Raw genomic sequence first — 20,264 nt, 5'->3', positions numbered from 1 at the left:
TAGGGCTCGCTCCCGAGCCAAGCTGAGTGTCCATTGACACACAGCGCTGCTTGTCCCTGCCCCCTACTCCCTCCTTACAGGCTGTGATTGACAGAAGCAGGAGCCAATGGCTTTGCTGCTGCTTCCATGTCCAGTGAGGTGAGAGAGAGAGTAGAGAGAGACATTGCTCTCAGGCACAACACTGTATCGAGATCAGGCTCAGGTAAGTATACTGTAGGGAGCTGAACACAGAAGGTTTTTTTACCTTAAAGTGGAGCTGCACTGCATCTGAGCACCACAAACAAAATGCTAATTCATTGTTAATATTCAAAGCAAACTCAGCCAATCATCCATGTCTCCATGCTTTATTTTGCTGAGACATAATTTTGAAAAAACACCCGCTTGCGTTTCTGGCAGTGGCCATCTTAAGAAAGGGCAGATGATTCATGTAGCATTTACTTCCTGGAATCCATCTGTCCTTAGCTCAGGCATTGGCTGAGCTGACAACCCTCCCTCCTCTCCTGAAACTGCTGGGATGTATGACATAATTTGTCTAGGCAGGAAACCAGGAAGTAATTGAAGAAACTTAAAAAAAAAAAAAAGTTTCAAACAAGTAAATATGATATACTTTTCCATCTATTTACTAATGCTGGCAGCATAAGGATTAAAAATAGTCAATGTTGATTGACAGAGTGAAGTTCTACTTTAATACACGAAGCTTAAAAATCCTTCTTCCTTTAGAGTCACTTTAATTGGTTTCCAGACACCTTACCCAAGCTCTACTGCAAATATATTGGCAAAATGGGAGAGGGGGAGTGGGGGACCAGTGCTCAGGTTGATACGCTCACTGAACAATATGTACAGATATTGCCGGCAACACGATCACTACTTCATAAACAGTCTTTATTAGTACAACATGGACATGATATGATCGAAAGCCTTCCTCAAAGCGTACATGAAACAAATAAAATCCAAGTATATATATAACAGCCCCTCAATATAGAGGGCATAAAAATATTTCAAATGTTTTGTTGCATTTCAGGAAGGTACATCAAGGTAATCTTGATTCTTTTTTTTTTTTGGTCTTGAACAAATTACAAAGTCAGAAATCCAGAAATAGGGGGTGATACTCATCATATCTTACTTCAGCGTGAGGTATGGTGGATCCAAGCACTCAATACTAAGGTTCCCTTTGGCTTAAATAACAGGATGGAAGTTAATCTTGGTTTGAAATAAAGATCATGTATTTTTTAGAAGAATCATATGCTCTCTTGATAACTGAACTTTTTGCATTTCCCCTTTTGATAGTGGTAGGTGTAGTGCAGTTTTAGCTGTCATTAATTCATATGCCTGCTTATACTCTAACTCTGTATTTTTGATTCCTGTATTAATTAGTGAGACCGATTTCCATTCCTGTTTGGTCTCCTTTGGTTCGATCTCCATCAGATATTAATCAATGAATGTTTTTAATTAAGATGTTACCACCCCCTATATTGAGGGGCTGTTATATATATACTTGGATTTTATTTGTTTCTTGTATGCTTTGAGGAAGGCTTTGGCCGAAACGTGTCATGGATCATATCATGTTCGTGTTGTACTAATAAAGACTGTTTATGAAGTAGTGATCGTGTTGCCATCAATATCTGTACATATAATTTAAATGGTTTGTCTCAACCCTCCAACTGCTTGTTCTGTTGAAAAACAACAGTTTTTTTGGCTAGATCACCAGGTAAACATAAATGAAAGAAAGCCTAAATAAGAAAACAATGTAGCCATCATATCTAAGAATTGGTCATCTGCAATATAATGTGTGCTTTTGGCTTTAATAACACTTTAAATTAGTGGAAACGGAAACATAAAATCACTATCCATTCCCTTTACATTTCACAGCAAAGAATAGAGCTACTTAGGTAAATACAAGCACATAAATAATGTTTGTTTTGATAAACTAGAGAGTTTTTACATCCTACATACACCATTATTTACTAAAGACATAATAAACAAAGTACTTTGCTATTCATGGTAAAAAAAAAAAAAAAAGAACAGCCCCTATCTCCACAAAATGAAAGGCAGAAGCCAGTGAAGGAACAAATGAAAGCAGGAAAGGGCTTTAGTAATGATCTCATTAACATCCTCTCCATTCACTAGTTGGAACACAGAGAAAAGGTGAAGAGGCAGAAAAGCACTTGTCTGTGCTAAGCCTTATATTGCATATTTTTGTTTTTTTACCATTTAGTTTGATAGTAACTCAAAACTAGGTTTCTGCATAGGCACACTATTGAGCTCTGTAAAAGCTGCAGTATGTGCAAACCTGCCAACAGTCCTGGATTGTGTAGAACTATCACTCCTTTTCAGCTCAGCCCTGCTAATGCAGGCCATAGACGGGGAGAAAACCGGCCGAGAATTTGTCCGAAAGAAGAATCGGCCGTTTTTCTTGATTTTTACACATTTTTTTAATCGGTCATGTTGGAAAAAAAAACGGCCAATTTTGTCCATCGGCCGATTTTCACGGCAATGATGGGCAAATCGGGCGATCTTTTTACCGATTAAAAAAAATGCGCATGAGCCGTGACCGAAGAAGAACATTTGTATCTATTTGTATCCATTTCGGATACAGATGTTTCTATTCGGATACAAATAGATACAATGTTTGCAACCTCAATACTTCTAAATGTCAAATCTAATAGCGGTGTCCCTGCAGAGAGCTCCGCTATTATATTTGACATTTAAAAGTATAGCGGTTGCAACATTGTATCTATTTGTATCCGAATAGAAATATCTGTATCTGAAATGGATACAAATAGATACATTGTTGCAACTTTGCTATACTTTTACATGTCAAATATAATAGCGGAGCTCTCTGCAGGGACACCGCTATTTTATTTGCCGGTCGTAGATGGGACGAAAATCAGCTGATTTTTTTTTTACCAATGGTGGTAACATCGGTCGATTGAACAACCGATTTTTCGTTTTTTGTTTTTTTTTTTAAACGTCCGGTTTTCTCCCCGTCTATGACCTGCATAAGACTCTGCCCTTGTAAATTGTGCTCATAGTATGCAAATCAACACACTGGTCATCATGTATTTGCATACAAATGATCAGATGGCAGAGTTCGCATGTGACAGAGCTATAGTGTCTCTTTCATATGCAAATCCAACCTCTGACTCATTCATGTGCCAGTGTTAGGAGGCAGGCTACCCCTCCACTCCAGTCATGCTCACAACTGAGAGAAAGACTTCCCTCTATTACTGCGTCTTCTCCAGCAACTGCTGAGTAAGGCTGGCCATACACTATACAATTTTCTGTCCAATCTCTGCCCAATTTCCTTTAGATTTACCTTCATCTATGTAGTGCAAGCACATGCCTAATTTGATATAGTTGAAATTGTTGTTTAGGTTTTACCTTATATTATATGCGTTTTGGTAAATCTAAAGCAAAAATCTCAAGAAAATTGTATAATGTATGGCCAGCCTAAGTTCAGGGGGGAAGGGGTCTGTGCTGGAGAGGGGAGTGTTCTGTACTGGGGGGGGGTCCTGTAGTAATGGGGTGGGATGAGGTAGTCGGTACTGTGTGGGAAACTCAGGCTGTTTGGGAGATTTGTACTGTGCACACTAGCCTGTGTGTTGTATACTTTTGACCCCTGCACTGTGTTACATACTCCTGGCCCCTGGACCCTCTGCGTAAAACAGTTCTGCCCCGGCACTGTGTGTATCAAGCACTCCTAACCTCTGCACCCTGTTTTACACACCCCAAGCCCTGAAGTCTGTGCAGTACGCATATACCCCTGAAATTCTTCTTCAAGGAGCTGTGTGCAAATAAGTATGTATAATAGAAGAGATTTTTGAAAAGGAGTGTGCTGAGGTTTGGACATGTCTGTTAGACACAGGTTTAAGGAATATTTTGTGGTATATCTGTGTTGTGTATACAGAGAATAGGCTCAACAGGTGTCACAGTACTCAGCAGAAAGGTCAGTGTCAAATGATGTTATCTAACTATTTTATGCTCAATGTGTTGTTTTATACTGTATTGTCTACCCAGAGTCTTTATGGTTTGCCAGTACATCTATAAACTGCACACCTTTCACTTTCACCCCTTTCCAAACTGTTCAAAAGTTGGGAGTTATGGTATATGGTGTGTCATTATATACATAAGAAAAGTGAACAGTTTGTGTGGTCGAAAGGAAACGTTTTACATTGTGTTTTCCATGCAGCAAATGGTACTGATACACATAAAGTGACTTTATGTTACCTCTAATGACTCAGGACTTGGCTTTTTAAAACTGTACAGCTCCTGCAAGATTTTGTATTCATCCTAAAAGTAGGAAACACAAGAGCATCATGAAGCAAAAATACAGAAATTAGATCACAAAGAGATAAGGTGAGCAAACTTTTTGTCGCTATATAAATACTGTATAATAATAATAATAAAATACTATCAATTTGCTGAAGTGCCACAAACTAGGAAGAAGTCAAACAATACCTGCATGTCTGCTTTTATCTCTTGTAAAGGGTGCCAGGACCTCCCAAATATCTAGCAAACAATAAACATCTTTCTATCTCAGACACCTTATTATTGATTAATGAAGCAGTGCATCATAGTGATTGGCCAAAATGAAAGTGTTACTAAACTCACAACAGTAAAATCAGTCTTTATATGCAGTAAAGCATGGTTGTTATACTCCCTGTGGAACCAAAGGGGTTAATACTTTGCATTGTGCAAAAAAGGCTGTTTGATCCTGACTTCTCTGATCCTCCCCTTCTTACAGTGTCCCCCTCTTATCTCCTGATAAGACATATGGTATGGAGACAGCACAAGCTCAGTTTGGTGTGTATTGCAAGAGGTTTGTTTTTTCTTGGGAAAGTGCATGTGATCAATCATCACTGTCCAGACAGAGGTCGGGGGTCCTGCATCCTCCTAGAGAAAAATGAAAACTCCTCCTACAAGCTTTAACCAGTGCTCTGCTAAACACTGATAGAAGTCATAAGACTGCTCTAACTGCTGATGAGAAAAGGTATTTAGTAATTTATATTTTCTAAAATAATTGCATGCTCTCTGTGCTGTGGGAGACCATATCTAGTGAATGCAGTGTTCTGGGTTTGGTAATACTTTAAGATTAAAGTGGTTTATTTTGAATATTGGATAATTCCCATTTACAAAATGTAATGTTTGAACATTAAGGCATCAAACTTGAGCAGGCTGGGGTATCTAAGGCATTTTCTTCATCAACTACAGGTAGCCAGATCACTAACATATTTACCTGTCCATATCAGTAGGCACATCTGATAGATATTGGCTACAAGGAGAAAATGCATACTGGGGAGGAAGCTGTAGGACAGTGCTTCTCAAGCTTCCTAATGCCGTGACCCTTTAATACAGTTCCTCATGTTGTGGTGACCCCCAACCATAAAATTATTTTTGTTGCTACTTCATAACTGTAATTTTGCTACTATTATGAATCGCTACTATTATAATTACCCAGTAATTATAATTCATGAAGTGTCATTTTACCTCCAATACTACTGCGTTCAACACAGTAGCTGCTTTCAACATAGCAGCTGCTTTCTACACAGTAGTTGCTCTTTACACATGTGTGACTGGTCCACATAAGTACATTATGGCGCCAACCCTGTCACATACACCTGTATTTGTACGGGGTGTATGTGATGGGGTTGGCGCGATGATGTCATCACGCCGGGTACTCGTATGTGGGCGTATCTGCATGTGGGCAGGAGGAGTGGTGTCTCGGTTCCTAAGACCATCGGAAATATGTGCTTTCCGATGGTCTTCGGCGACCCCTGTGAAAAGGTCGTTCGGCCCCCAAAGGGGTCGCGACCCACAGGTTGAGAACCACTGCTGTAGGAGGATCTAGGTTTTAGAATCTTTTCAAATCTGCAGCTTTCTTTAAAATAACACAATATGATCCTGCGTTGAAGTCCTTGTTCATATATATCCTGTTATCCATCTCAGTGTACATGACAGGCAGGAGGATGCATTTATGGCAGAAGAGACCAATAGGGTCTCTTATGTCATAAATACCCTACCTGTCAGCAACTTGTTCAAAATGGACTTTACTTCCCACTTTAAATTTTGTAAATTTACTTTGTGAAGACCCCAACACATTTACTTCCTTGAATCCTGTGACACATATTATCACTGTGCCCTGTAAGAAGGCACTGCTGTGTCAAACATTTCACATAGTCTGCCATCTGAACTACAGAGGAGCTGAGATGAGGAGTATCAAAAGGAAGAGTCAGTACAGGGAACCACAGCTTACAGGCAGCAACGTACCATGGGACATGTAGTCCTTAGAAATTAAAGGTAAACAGCAGAGGAGAAACTGCAAAGCATGTAAGGAATACAGGAAGTTGTAGAAATAGATGGCTAGCAGACAGGAAGAACTCAGAACATGAACGTTTTTCCAAGTAAGCTTATAGTAAATTGTCAAAAATAACTATTATTTGTATTGCTATTACCAGGGGTGGACTGACAACTCATGGGGCCCCCGGGCAATAGGGGATCATGGGGCCCCTGTGTCCTTCCCCAAACTCAAAAAAGCCTATGAAAAAGGTACCAGGGGCATCTCATGGGGCCCCCTACTGACCCTGGGCCCTCGGGCACTGCCCGAGTTTCCAAATGGTCAGTCCGCCCCTGGCTATTACATTGTTATAACATGAAAGTGTATGCTGTGACCATAAGACATACCTTAAAGTGGAACTGCACTGCTTTTGAGCACCACAAACCAAAAATTATTACTATTTAATTTGTTTTTAATATCCAAAGCAGATTCACCCATCCATCCATGTCTCCATGCTTTATTTTGCTGAGAAATCATTTTAAAAAACACCCCCTGGCATTTCTGTCAGTGACCATCTTGAGTAAGGGCAATGATACATGTAGCATTTACTACCTGGAATCCATCCATCTGCCCTTAGGTCAGGCATTGGCTGAGCTGAGAACCCTCCCTCCCCTCCTGAAAACTGCTGGGAAGTATGACATCATTTGCCTAGGCATGGAAACCAGGAAGTAACTGAAGAAACTTAAAAAAAAAAAAAAGTTTAAAAACAAGTAAATATGATACACTTTCCTATTTACTAATGCTAGCAGCATAAGGATTACAAATAGTCCACGTTGATTAAGAGAGTAAAGTTCTGCTTTAAGGATATTGGACACAGGGCTTAAAAAATGCCACCTTTACAGGCATTTGGTGTTTTTTTTCCTGCTTTTGTGTGTCCAAGCACACATAGGTGTGTACAGATTGAAAAAAAAAAATATTACCAGTGTGTTCAGGAGAGAAGCTTTTGGGTGGAAAAAAAAAACACTTAATACACATAAATTCATCTAAACGAGCCTAAATGCTACAGCATTTAGAGCTTCAGTGTTCATTCATTTCAGTTGCCAGAATAAATTCATATTTTTACCAATGGAATCCAAAAGCTCTCAAACGTTTGATGTGCCTTAACATGTGTGCACTACGCAGCTTTAGGCGCACTTTTTAAGCTGCTTTTTCCTGCCAGGAGTAAAAGGCATTCAGAGAAAGAAAATAAAAAACACCCAGTGTGCATGAGCCCTTAAGATTAACCTGGTAAACGTAATAACATGGAGCTGCGAGTTCCATCTGCCTGCAGGCAATGTCATATTTATCATAGCAAAAATATAAAATCTTTTTAAAAATGTATTTTTAGTAACATAATAGAGAAGATAAAAAACAATGGCATTGCATACTGACTTTTAAAGTCCTCAGTAATTGGACTGCAAGTACAGTTTTAAGTGTGTGCTGGATGCATGGCAAATGCAAAGCCTCTCTGGTTACAGGTATGACTCCTCAAGTGAAGAATACAGCAGCTTTCAAATAGACTTGACAAGTCTATTTACTGGCAGTAAGACAAGATACACTCACCGGTCACTTTATTAGATACACCTTGCTAGTATCGGGTTGGACCCCATTTTTTCTTCAGAACTGCCTTGTATATAAACGGCCGGACGGTGGCAGTGCAGGGTGGGGTGGCCATTTATAAATGGCCTCCCCGCAACCTGCTTGTGTTCCGGACACAGTGGAACACCGATACTCGGACAGGACCTCTGTACAAGGTCCCGATCATGTGATCACTGATTGGCCAATCAGTGATCACATGCAGAGTAGTAAGTAAGATGTCACTTGTGACATCATTGCTTACTACGTGTGAAATCTGTGAATGATCACAGAGGTCACATGGTACAAGGCTATTCACAACAGCCTTGTACCATGTGACAAGCTGTGACCAATCACAGCTCACTCAGTAGTTCTCAATGACTGCAAGAATGCAGCTAGAGAGGAGAAATGATTGCTTTTACATCCTTTATGGGTGTAAAAGCAATCAGTGTAGAAAAAAATCTTCATCACCCCTCTCAAGTAGTACAGTGTCACCATGGTGACACTACTGCTAGGGTGACAGTACGCAAAAAAAATAAAAATAATAAATAAAAAATATTAAAAAAAGTAAAAGAAAATGTTTAAAAATTATAATTTTTGGTTATAAACTAATCTGGGTTATTATTTTTTTACTAAAAATATAACGTAATACATTTTGGCCAAGAATTATGATGAAATACTATTTATTAGCAAAATTTTATAAGAAAAACACTTTTTTTCAAAAATTTTGGACTTTTTAATTTACATAGCAAAAAAAATAAAAATCCCAGCGGTGAATAAATACCACCGAAATAAAGCTTTATCTGTCTCAAAAAAATGCTAAAAAATTCATATGGGTACAGTGTTGCATGACCGCGCAATTGTCATTCAAAGTGTGATAGCACTGAAAGCTGAAAATTGGCCTGGACAGGAAGGGGGTAAAAGTGTCCGGACTGGAAATGGTTAATTCGTCGAGATTCCACAAGGTGTTGGAAACATTTCTCTGAGATTATGGTCCGTATTGACATTGAGTTACTGTTGCCTTTCTTTTTATCATCTCGAACCAGTCTGCCCATTCTCCTCTGACCTCTGACATCAATAAGGCATTTTTATCCACACAACTGCAACTCACTAGATAGTTTCTCTTTTTCAAACCATTCTCTGTAAACCCTAGACATGGTTGAGCTTGAAACTCCCAGTAGATCAGCAGGTTTTGAAATACTCAGACCAGCACGTCTGGCACCAACAACCATACCACACTCAAAGCAACTTACATCCCCTTTCTTCCCCATTCTGATGCTTGGTGAAAAATCACACACAAGCCAGTGGATGGACCAGCTTGCCTTTTAGTCACACAAAGCCATAGGTATTCATTGTGCACTACTACATCCTTCTAGCCGCTGGTGTCTTAACCAATGACATCGCGATTGATAAGGAGGACGTTTAGCGAACGCACAGCATTCTTGTCTGCCCCTCTCCATCAGCACTGGGGTCACAATAATTGAGTGAGGCAGAGAAGAAACACTGGAATACTAGTAAGTACCAGTGTACAAAGGTGTATTTGCTTTGGAAGAATAAATCACTTCTAATATTGGGTGTCCTAGACATGTGGATGTTGCTGTGTTAAGTAAACCTGTTCAGTTTTTAAAATTTTAGAATAGGGTGCCTCGAGACTGTGCAGGATTTTAAATGGTGCCTTGAATGAAAAAGGGTTGAGAAACACGGAGTATTCTTTTGGCTTCATGTGGTGAGTGTTTTTCTGTGCAGTTCTTTCTGGGAGTAAATTACCCCATGGTGGAGAGTATGTGGAGTTTCCAAGGATAGCTCTGGCCGAATTATTGAAACTACATGCTATTATGATATTCATGGGCCGTCTGGTCAGTGCATAAAGGATGGAGGATTAAGAGCACTTTTCTTTGTTTCTTCACTTTTCTGCACAGTGGATGATATTAACTTTTTTTTTTTTTTTTACACCATCTGAGTGTTTTGACTTTGTAGAAATGTTTTGGTGAATCAACCCTATTTATGTTTTCTTGCTGTGCTACTTATTATGGACTCCAGGACTCTTCACTAGTTATTAATATTCTGAACTCTATACTGTGAAGTGAAAACAAACAAAAAGCACACCAATCTTGCGCATTACCTCAGTAAGCCAAAATTTATTAATTACAGAAGAATACTCACAAACACTTAAGTATATCATGCATGTACGTCCTCAAAGGGTCTAAGGATAAAAGCAGCCTGCGCGAGTCCCATCAGAGGAGTGGACACTCAGGGAACAGCGGACGCGTTTCAAAGGGCGAACCTTCATCAGAGCTCTGATATACTTCAGTGTTTGTATTATTCTGTAATTGATAAATTTTGGCTTACTGAGGTAATGCGCAAGGTTGGTGCGCTTTTTGTTCGTTTTCGCTTCACAGTATTGGTCAGGCTTCCCCAGCCTTGTTTGGAGCTGCACAACCCCATATGCACTGGTGGTAGAAACTTCCAAGTCCTGGCTCCATCTACCTACCCCAGGTTGGGCCATAGAGCGCAAGAGAGTTTGTTTTCTTCCTATTCTGAACTCTATGCCAGAGATATGAAAAAAGTTAAAAATGTCACTATAAATAGGTGATCTGCATTTTGCAAGGTGAATGTATGGAAGAAAAATCCAATATGACCAGTGATAGCATACAAAGTGAAAAGTTTGAAGTCAGCCACACGTTAACGTCTATTGGGGCACACATACCTGCGTATACATTTCCTTAAAGGGATTCTTGACAGAAAAGAAATCTAAATCTATATCCAAGACATAAGCATCGTCTTTCTCCAGGATTTCCATAATACTTCTTGCAAGTCTGGCGTTCTGTGAAGATACGGTGTTGATATCACCACTTGTTTCCATGCTGTCAGTAGAAGAATTGCCCTTTCTCAAACAGCCTTCTGCTCCATCACACAAAGAAAAGGAGGCTCCCTGTGAAGAAGCACATTGAAATGCATAGGCAGGACCACCTGCTGATTCATCATTTTCCGCAAGCTTTAGTTTTTTAGCAGCAGATTCACCTTTTTCTGCATCTTCGCAGCCTGGTTCTTTGACAGGGTTCAACAAGATGACATCCAAATGAAGAGGCTTGGGGTTTTCCAGCTGCTCCTCAGGAACATAAAGACCATCACTTAGAAAGTAATCATCTGTGCTGGTGACCCTGAATTATTAAAATAGAAAACATATTTGTAGGTCATGGTTTTAAAATCTGGCCTTTCCTATCTTTTGGAAACAGGTTGTTATATAACTAGCATGATTCAAATCAGATCAATATAACTGTCTGTTAAAAGAGTAGCACTTGTTTGTCAAAACCAAATCTGTCCCCTGAAGCAGCTGACAGAAATAAGCTTCACATATTGCTCCCTGCTGCTGTTGTCTAACTTTGCTGGTCAGTATTCTTAAGACTGGAATCATACTGAGAATAAAAAAAAAGGAAAAAAAGAACACTGGCAACAAAAAAAAGTTAATATATGGTTTTAATAACTGAATGCATTTCTTAAAAAAGAACTCCAGGGAAAAACCTGACCCGCTGATACTTCATGCACAAGACCGGTCGATTTGGCTCCTGCTACCCGCTGTCCGGCAGTCTTGTAAATGAACTGTTGCTGATGTCAGTATGCTCAATGCACACTCCATCAACAGGAATAGTCCACCTCTGGACCATGGGGGAGTGTGGTTTTCCAGAGGATTGGTGGGTCAGTTGAGTATGAGCTTTGTGCTCACCCCTAGAAAACACGAGCAGTTGTGCCATGAAATGGGGGCACAGCCCCACTTCCTTGTGAAATAAAATTTTTGCCTGGAGTTCTGGTTTAACATGCATGTGCACACAAAATGAACATTTCAGCTCGGGGTGGATGCTGTGGAGGGAAAGAGGTTGCATTTAGTCAATGGCTATTTATAATACATGTATCTCTTGGATACTCTTATTGTAAAATCTTTCCTTCTCTGTTCCCAGCTCATTGATATAATACATTGCTTTCTATTTTAAGCTGAATGAGTTTTACAAGGTAAGGGTTCACATATACTTTAAAATTTGGGATTTTCCCTGACTTTCAGTCCCAGTGATAGACAAAACTAGGACAACTGGAAAGGGCAAAACTGCTTAGCGGGGACACAAACAGCACCTTTCAAGAGTTCTAACTGTATCTAAAACTAAAAAAACTGTTTGGATTTTCAATACATTTCAGTCCCCAAGTGCTATGCAAAGGCTTTCATTCAGCAGAGCAAAGTAACTCTGTATTGCCCATTGATTAGTATATGAACATGTCTCCCAAATACCTAATTGTGGTTGTAGACTTGTCCTTGCCAACCAGGAAGTAGTGCTTTCCTTCTTTTATTTGCTGAGCCCATGAAGGATGGATCCATACAACTTGAGAGAAGTGACCTGCATATACCACAGGCATGATCCAGTTCTCAATGCTCAATTCACTGCAACAACATAAAAAAATTAATTGACTACTACAGAACAGCACTGCATTAGAAAAAAAATGATACTTTATTACCAACAATAACAACATTAATATAGCCAAAGAACATTACAAAGGTGTCTATGCAAAGGAGGCTTATCAACATTTAGGGCTCATTCACACCATGGTACAGAGATGTCAGTTTTTCTGCATGAGTTCTTCAAGGGCACAATGAAATCAATTGTTCTCTATGTGCCCTGTTCACACCACAACACTAGTATCACATGCAGATTTTTTTTCTGCACAAAAATCTGAAACGTGTATGAAACGCATTGCAGCGCGCATGAAGACTGATGTAAACTGATGTCTCTGTAAGTGAAATCCGAACATCCCTTTCCATCAGTTTTTATGCACGTATGGTGTGAATGCGGCCTTAGAGAGTCGAATGCATAAGGTCTAGAAGGTTTCCAGCTTGAAATCCGGGCAGCAGTTCCTGATTTATATACAGGTATGGTACACCAGTGACTTTAGACACCACTACTGGAGAAAAGACTATAAATGGAATGTTTGCTCTGGTCTCCCGTCTACTCAAGATGAGAGTGGTTAGGGCAACCACCTATCTTCTTTACATTAGCCAGAAAGTGCTAGTCTTTTAGATATTTCATGGTTGAATTGGACACTACATGTGTTTTGGATATTATAAGTTAATTATTGGGACACTATGGGTTTTATTTACTAAAGCAGGAGAGTGTAAAATCAGGCTCAATTCTACACAGAAACCAATCATCTTCCAGGTTTTATTGCCAAAGCTTAACTGAACAAGCTGAGGTTAGAAGGTGATTGGTTTCTATGCAGAAGTGAGCCTGATTTTGCACTATCCAGCTTTAGTAAACAAGCCCCTATACATCTTTTTGTTGTTTTACATTATATGTTAAAGTTACACATTTTTGTATGATATATTTTGAAGAAACACACTAGTCAGTTTTGGATAAATTGATTTATTTAATTGTTCACAGTACTCTTTTCTTTCATCTTTTTTTAAATCTCATTGCTGCTGATCTACTTCAACTTCTTTTCCGCATATATGCACTTAAGCAACTGCTGCATGTTATTTCTCATGGTGGGTTTCCTTATGGAGACAACAGTGGAACATGTCTGTACAATATTCATCAGCATGGCAGCTTGTTATCTTCTTTGGGAGAGCGTGTGATAGGGTGACAAAGGGGGAGAAAAACTGGGACACAAAGAATAGGAAATGCTTGAACAAGGACCTTCATGGCAGGATCATCATTGACAATTACTGTTAAAGTGGAAATAAATCCTTCAATTCTTTGCAGTCAATGTAAGCACACTAGTAGCTAATAGCTATGATTTATGGAATGACTTAAATTTATCTGTGTTGGGAACCTGTTAAATTTGTGGGTTTATTTTCTAGTTAAAATTGCTTTAATATGTTAAATTTTATGTGAGATTTTAGGGTTTTATTGGGTTTACATATACAGAACTTTAGGCTTGCTTCCTATCCTCCTTGGCCAACTGCACATGCTCTCCCCAGTTTTTGGCAGCAGACCCCTGCCAAGAAATGCATCTCGCATTTTTTCAGCACACTTGGATAATTAGCCCTTCTTATGTCTGTTCTCCTATCTGCACTTGCCCCAATATTTAGCCTATTTATTTATCCTCTAACTATTGAATTTACAGTTCCTGCATCATCCATTATATTTTTTATTCACTTTAATATTGTCAGTCATCCCGCCTTCTATTGATACACATGACTAGGTGTTACATTGCACTTATTGTTTTTTCACTGTAGCACCTAATGTGCTAAAACATTAATTCATATATTTTTTTTTTTATAATTGAATTTTTATTGAGTTTTAAAGGACATACAAGTAAAAAGTTGCATAGAGTTGTGAAATAACAGTCACAATTCAATGAAAAGAAAGAAAAGAAATAAGCTCATCGATGAAGTGCATATACATACAATGTCAGTGCATAACAGTGAATTAGCTAGCATTATCAGACATTTGAGTAGACATATCGAAAATGAGAAGATCCCATGGTTTCCAAACTGCTTCAAAGAGGGTGACAAAGTTAGCATGCAAAGCAGTGAGGTGCTCCATTCTTCTAAACTCAGCGATAACCTTCACCAATTCCGACCACATAGGAGGCATAGTAGATAGCCAATACATAGGAATGGTTCTCCTGGCCACTGTTAAAACATGAGAGGATAGTTTCTAAGCAGAATTGGAGAGGCCTGCAAAGGCAGGCCCAGTAAAAATGGATGGGATCAAATGGGATATGGACCTGTAGAAGTAGCCGCAGCAGGCTAAGGACCTCTCTCCAGAAGGGTGCAATGTGTTGGCAAAGCCAGAAAACGTTGAAAAGAGTGCCAATTTCCTGACCACATCGCCAGCAGACAGGAGATTGCGAGAATGGAGAACCTCTGGAGTCTTATACCAAAACATCAAAATTTTATAGGTGTTTTCTTTATATATCACACATATAGAAGACCTAGAGGCAGTCTCCCAGATCCTGCTCCACTGATATAAGGGAATATCACGTTGAAGGATTCGGGACCACTTTCGCATATAAACATGTATCATGTAAGATGTTCCTATAGACCAGTTCTTGCACTCCTTGATCATGTTCCTCTCCAGTGTCAGCGGGTTGAGGTTCTTCTCCCCGTTTCCGCTGTCACAATTTAAATACAGCACGACTGTGCAGGATTCCATCCACAAAGGCACGTAATTACTTCATAGGAATCTGTGAATGAACTAAAAGTCCAGTCTGCCACTGCGGCAGATGGCTTGTATTTTGCAATGAGCTACCAGGACGCTCCTCAGCAAATGCGCACTTAGGTTCTGCATGCATATGTAAACGGTGACCACATCACTCATATGGTATCACACGAACATCAGATTTCAAGGATTAATCCTAGCACCAGACCTCCTGCGTAACTCTAAACTGGTAACCTGTAAAGGCTTTTAAAACATTGCCTATAGATAATTTAATGTACTCTAGTTTGCGGCCATTCCACAAGCGTGTGCAATTTTAAAGCGTGACACGTTTGGTGTCTATTTACTTGGCGTAACATTATCTTTCATATTTTACCAAACAATTGGGTATCATATTGTGCTTGTGTTCACTAAAGTTAATTATATGATATTTGAGAAAGTGAAGCAGCACTATGGTGCATGTAGATAAACCATGAAAATTATACCAAACATGAACATAAACAAAACCAATAAATCACAATTTCACCATCAATAATATTTAATAAATCACAATTTCACCATCACATAAAACAATACATTTTTGTTTACTGTGTGGCACAGGGATTATCAGGTTTTAGTTGCTAATAAAATGTATTAAAGTGTATTTTATAAAAATTGCTTTTGAAAAACCACTGTGCAAACATCGTGCAACATAAAAAAAAAACAAAACAAAACAAAAAAAACAGTTAATTTACCTGTTAACTATTTCCAGGAATCTTCCAGGACAGCGTCACAATGAGAGATAGGCTCCTCCCAGGAAACACCCGATCCACTTTTTTTGTTATAAGTAGCTCTCTCTGTAGGGGACCCTCAGTACAGGAATATAACCGAAGGCCTAGGATAAAGCATAAAGATAGCAGTAGGAACAATATATGTCCAGTTCATTGAATGATGGAATGCCAGTGTATAGCTATACAGTAATTGGGAGGGAGCGACGCTGTGCTGGAAGATTCCTGGAAATACAGTTAACAGGTAAATAACGGTTTTCTCAGGTCATCTTCCAGGACAGCTTCACAGTGAGGGGATTGAATAGGAATACATACATAGGGGCGGGGCTTCCGCTTGCACGACCTTCCTGCCAAACACCTGGTCCTTATTGGTGATCAGATCCAACCGATAGTGCCTGGCGAAGGTGCTGAATCTGGACCATGTTGCGGCCCTGCAGATCTGTCTGGGGGAGGAGCCAGCTCTCTCTGCCCAGGTAGCTGCCATGGCCCTAGTCGAGTGCACTTTCAAGCCAGGTGGTGGCGCCAGCGAAGCATTTTTGTACCTTTCTGAGATGGCTTCTTTTAACCATCTTGCGATGATGATTTCTTGTGATCCATGGAAGTGCGACGCGACCTTTGGTAGGAATGCCGGATCCGTATGGAGGATAATCCTATTCAACAGGATTGTGCAGTAAGGCTCTATTACTGACAGAGCTTGCAGTTCGCTGACTCTGCGAGCAGAGACTAGGACTATCAAAAGGGTGGTCTTGAGGGTCAAGTGCCTGAGAGAGCATTCCCCCAAGGGTTTGAAGGATTTATGTTGGAAACTTTTTAAGACAGTGCCCAGATCACAGAGAGGGTATTTTGGCGTGCACGGGGCTCTGCGTCTGGATATAGCCCTCTGGAATCTGACCACCAGGGGATCCTCCGCTAGTTTCAGCTCCAGGAAGTTAAACAGAGCAGCTACTTGCACTTTGAGTGTATTGGCGGCCAAGTTCTTCTCAAGCCCCGGCTTGAAGGAATTCAAGTGCTGTATTTAGGATAGGAGCTCCTGATGACTCGTTCCTATTTCTTCAGAAGGAAAACTTCCTCCATATTTTGTCGTAAATGGCATTTGTAGACTTTTTCCGCCAGTCCAAGTTGGTGGCGACTACTCTCTCTGATAAGTCTTTTTTAGCTAGCCTGCTCTGCTCAGAAGCCATGCTGTCAGGGACAGCTTTTCAGGCTGTTGGTGTACCACTGCCCCCTGCACTAGTAGGTCGTACGTGGGTGGTATTGTCCATGGGTCCATTAGGCTCAGTTTTTTCAGGAAGGAGAACCATGACCTTTTGGGCCAGAATGGAGCTATCAAGATGACTCTGGCCTGAGACGACTCTATCTTCTGTACCACTCTTGGTAGTAGTCTGAATGATGGGAAAGTGTAAAGGAGGTCCCCCTCCCATGGCTGGGCCAGTGCATCTGTCTGGTGGTCTCTTTGAAGGCAGAAGTGTTTTCCAAGATTTGCGTTCCTCCTGCAGGTGAAGAGATCGGCAATGAAGGCCACTGCTTTTTCTAAGACCGGCAGCAATTTAAGGATTTCCTCGGCCTGCGTACCTTGTTGAAGGTGAGAGCGGAACAGCCCCAGCCATACATCTAGGGTTCTGGAAACGCAGGTTGTTGCGATTGTTGGTTTAAAGTTTACTGCAGATGCTTCCCACGCTCTTCTGAGAAATGTGTCAGCCTTGCAGTCCATTGGGTCCTTTAGGGAACCTTGATCTTCAAAAGGAAAGATCCGTGGATTTCGAGATCTTCGAAAGAGGGGCATCAGGTTTCGGGCAAGATACTGTATATACAGTATGTTCCCACATACTGTAGATGCATCTTCCTCCTTAAACAGAAATCGCCTTTTAAGGTTTTTAGGGAAAAAAAGCTTTACTTTCCAGCTCTTCCCATTCCCTCTTTATGGTAGACCATAGGGTGTAGTGGACCGGGAACATGCAGCTGCTTCTCTTTTGTAGCCCCACATATAGCTGGTCGTGCAGAGCGAGATCCGGTTGTTCCTCTTCTAAATCCAGAGTATCGTAGAATACCTTCAAGATGCCTTCTGTATCTTCTACTGAAAAAAGGAACTATTGGAACCTGTGATCCTGGTCTTCTGTCTCACCTTCCTCCGAATCTTCTTGAACCGTGACGGTGCCCGTATCCGGTTTCCTTTTCTTAACAGACGGGGAAATGCCGGAAGGTGCCGGGTTGAGGCTCGTCCGGGGCTGGTTCCTGCATCTGTTCCCTAAAGTTTTGAAAGGTTTTGGACATCTCCTGCATCATATTTTGTAGAAAATCTTTGAAGAGGGACCCCAACTCTCTTTCTTGATCAGCTTATCAATGCATTCCTGGCACAGCTGCTTTCACGAAAGCGTTAGCAAGCTTCTTTTTGCAGGTAGCGCATTTTTTCTTTGTCTCACAGAGTTTCTTTTTCCCTTCTATCCTCCTCCTGTGGGCCCATCTAAGGACAGGGAGACACAAAGCATAGACCTCCTGTAAGCCGAGGGCCCTGGGGAACTCTCCTAACGTGCACCCACTTGCAACCCGAAATTCTCAAGGTGCGGGAGAGAGAAGAGGAGGAGAGGGAGGAGAGAACCCCCTCGGGCCATCCCCTCCCCAAGACCCAGCAGGATAGGAAGAGTATGGGGGGGGGGGGGCTGTGGCAACCAACAGGTTCCTGCCTTACTGCTGGCCTCCCTCAGCTCGGACAGATCTGCCTCCATTCTGGCCCTCGGCGCAGCTGTATTTGAAGCGTGGAGGGGTTCGCACGGCGCCCTCCCCTCACGGCCACTAGTGGACAAAGTGACGCTCGCGGGTCCCAGCGCCCAGAAATGGACGATCCCGGGCATGACGTCACTGGCCAGACCCTCCTCGTTTCCCCCTATGGAGATGTCGACATGCAGCGGAGGAAGGTAGACTTTGCCCCACAGGGTAGTGGTCCTTCTGAACAGGTCGACGGAGCGGGCTCTATCTCCCCTGGAGAACCCCGCAGGACCATTCAGAGGGTGCTGTCTCTCCCAATCCCCAAAAAAAGGGATCCATTTAGGGAACCCTGGTTGGGGCCACCCCGCAAGGCCACTGCCTTACTGAGAAGAGGAGGAAGGGGTGGAGGAAACACTAATACTAAGGGTCCCTAACGGAGAGAGGCTACTTATAAGAAAAAAAGTGGATCGGGTGTTTCCTGGGAGGAGCCTATCTCTCATTGTGAAGCTGTCCTGGAATTTATAAAAATTGCTTTTGAAAAACCACTGTGCAAATATTGTGCAACATAAAAAAAATAAATGAATAAAAATCGCAACACCCACCATTTTATGTTGTAGGGTCCCTGCTTAAAAATATACTGTATATTATGATTTTTGGGGCTTATAAGTAATATTCTAGCAAAAGAAATGCAGATTTTAACATGTATGATATAAACATCAGAATTGGCCTGGGAGTCAAGTGGTTAGAAAAACTAAATCTGAGAATGTGTCTTTTTAATATATATGAGACATGCTGGCGTTGATAGGCTGGTCACTTTGCAATGGAATTTTCCCTAGAGCTTAGTAAATGTGTTGAAGTTTCACACAATCGCACAAAAGCAAAAAAACAAAAACGACACATAATTGGAAATCAGCAGAGATTCACCTCAAGCCCTGTGCCAAATTCCCTTGCAGACCGAACAGCCTATTTGTCTTTAGTAAATCAACCTACTTATGTTTCTTCTGCAATAAAACAAACTTACCTGCCTGTTCATAATCTTCCATTAAATGTATATTGAGCTGTATATTCACAGCTCAGCATACCATCATAGCTCACTTCCAGGGTCTAAAATGCAAGCGGTCTATGTATCCAAGTGTTATGTGGGGGTGCACCTTCATACATATGAAGGTTTGCCTGAGAGTTTGGCAGGCTTTGAGCCCCAGATCTTGCAATTGGACTGAGAGCCAAGCTTGGAGTGCCTGGACAAGAATGGTGAAAGAGTGGAGAAATAAATGGGACCATTCCTAACAGACTGCATGTCTGTGTGCAGTCTTTTAATTAGGCTTCTTCCACTGAGGAATATCATCCTCTTACCACCAGTAACAACCTTGACAACGGCATCCATAGTAGCTGTCTCTCGAAGGCTCTGTGGATCATGTGCTTTTTAGATGTAGGTTCTGCAGTCCAACAAGCATCCTCCACATGTGTACTGACATGAGACCCATATGGGAGATGAGACGGTGAACTTCCAGGCACAACTGTAGCTTGTTGCAAAAACCATTTGCCCCAAACATTCTCTGACCAAGAAATCAGCCACAGTAGTGGCAAGATCCCTTTTAAATGGAGGAATTAGCCAGGATTAGGCAAAGAAAGGTCACAGATTTGAGATGGGATGAAACGCAGGACCTGCCAGTGAACAGAACTCCAGAGAGGGCTTCCACCTGTTTATTGATTGGGTCATAAATGATATGTGCATCCTCCACTAAAATGTTAATTGCTTTG

The 20,264-nt window shown here is 41.0% G+C and overlaps 1 protein-coding gene across 1 annotated transcript in view; it reads right to left on the bottom strand.

The window, feature by feature from the left end:
* Nucleotides 1-20,264, bottom strand: part of CUNH5orf22 (chromosome unknown C5orf22 homolog) — a 101,685-nt gene that overhangs the window by 34,335 nt on the left and 47,086 nt on the right. Inside the window, exons 3-5 of the mRNA XM_089674846.1 lie at nt 12,168-12,317; nt 10,596-11,049; nt 4,228-4,290 (exon numbers count right to left, since the gene is read on the bottom strand). Coding sequence (XP_089530972.1) covers nt 4,228-4,290; nt 10,596-11,049; nt 12,168-12,317 — 667 coding nt within the window. The remainder of the gene's footprint in view (nt 1-4,227; nt 4,291-10,595; nt 11,050-12,167; nt 12,318-20,264) is intronic.

The sequence above is a fragment of the Staurois parvus genome, unplaced genomic scaffold, assembly GCF_062004578.1.
Source record: "Staurois parvus isolate SC_StPar_1 unplaced genomic scaffold, SC_StPar_1.0 ptg000153l, whole genome shotgun sequence".
Classification (NCBI taxonomy): domain Eukaryota; kingdom Metazoa; phylum Chordata; class Amphibia; order Anura; family Ranidae; genus Staurois; species Staurois parvus.
Note: the sequence above shows the minus strand (reverse complement) of the source record. Positions and strands in the feature narration are given on the sequence as shown.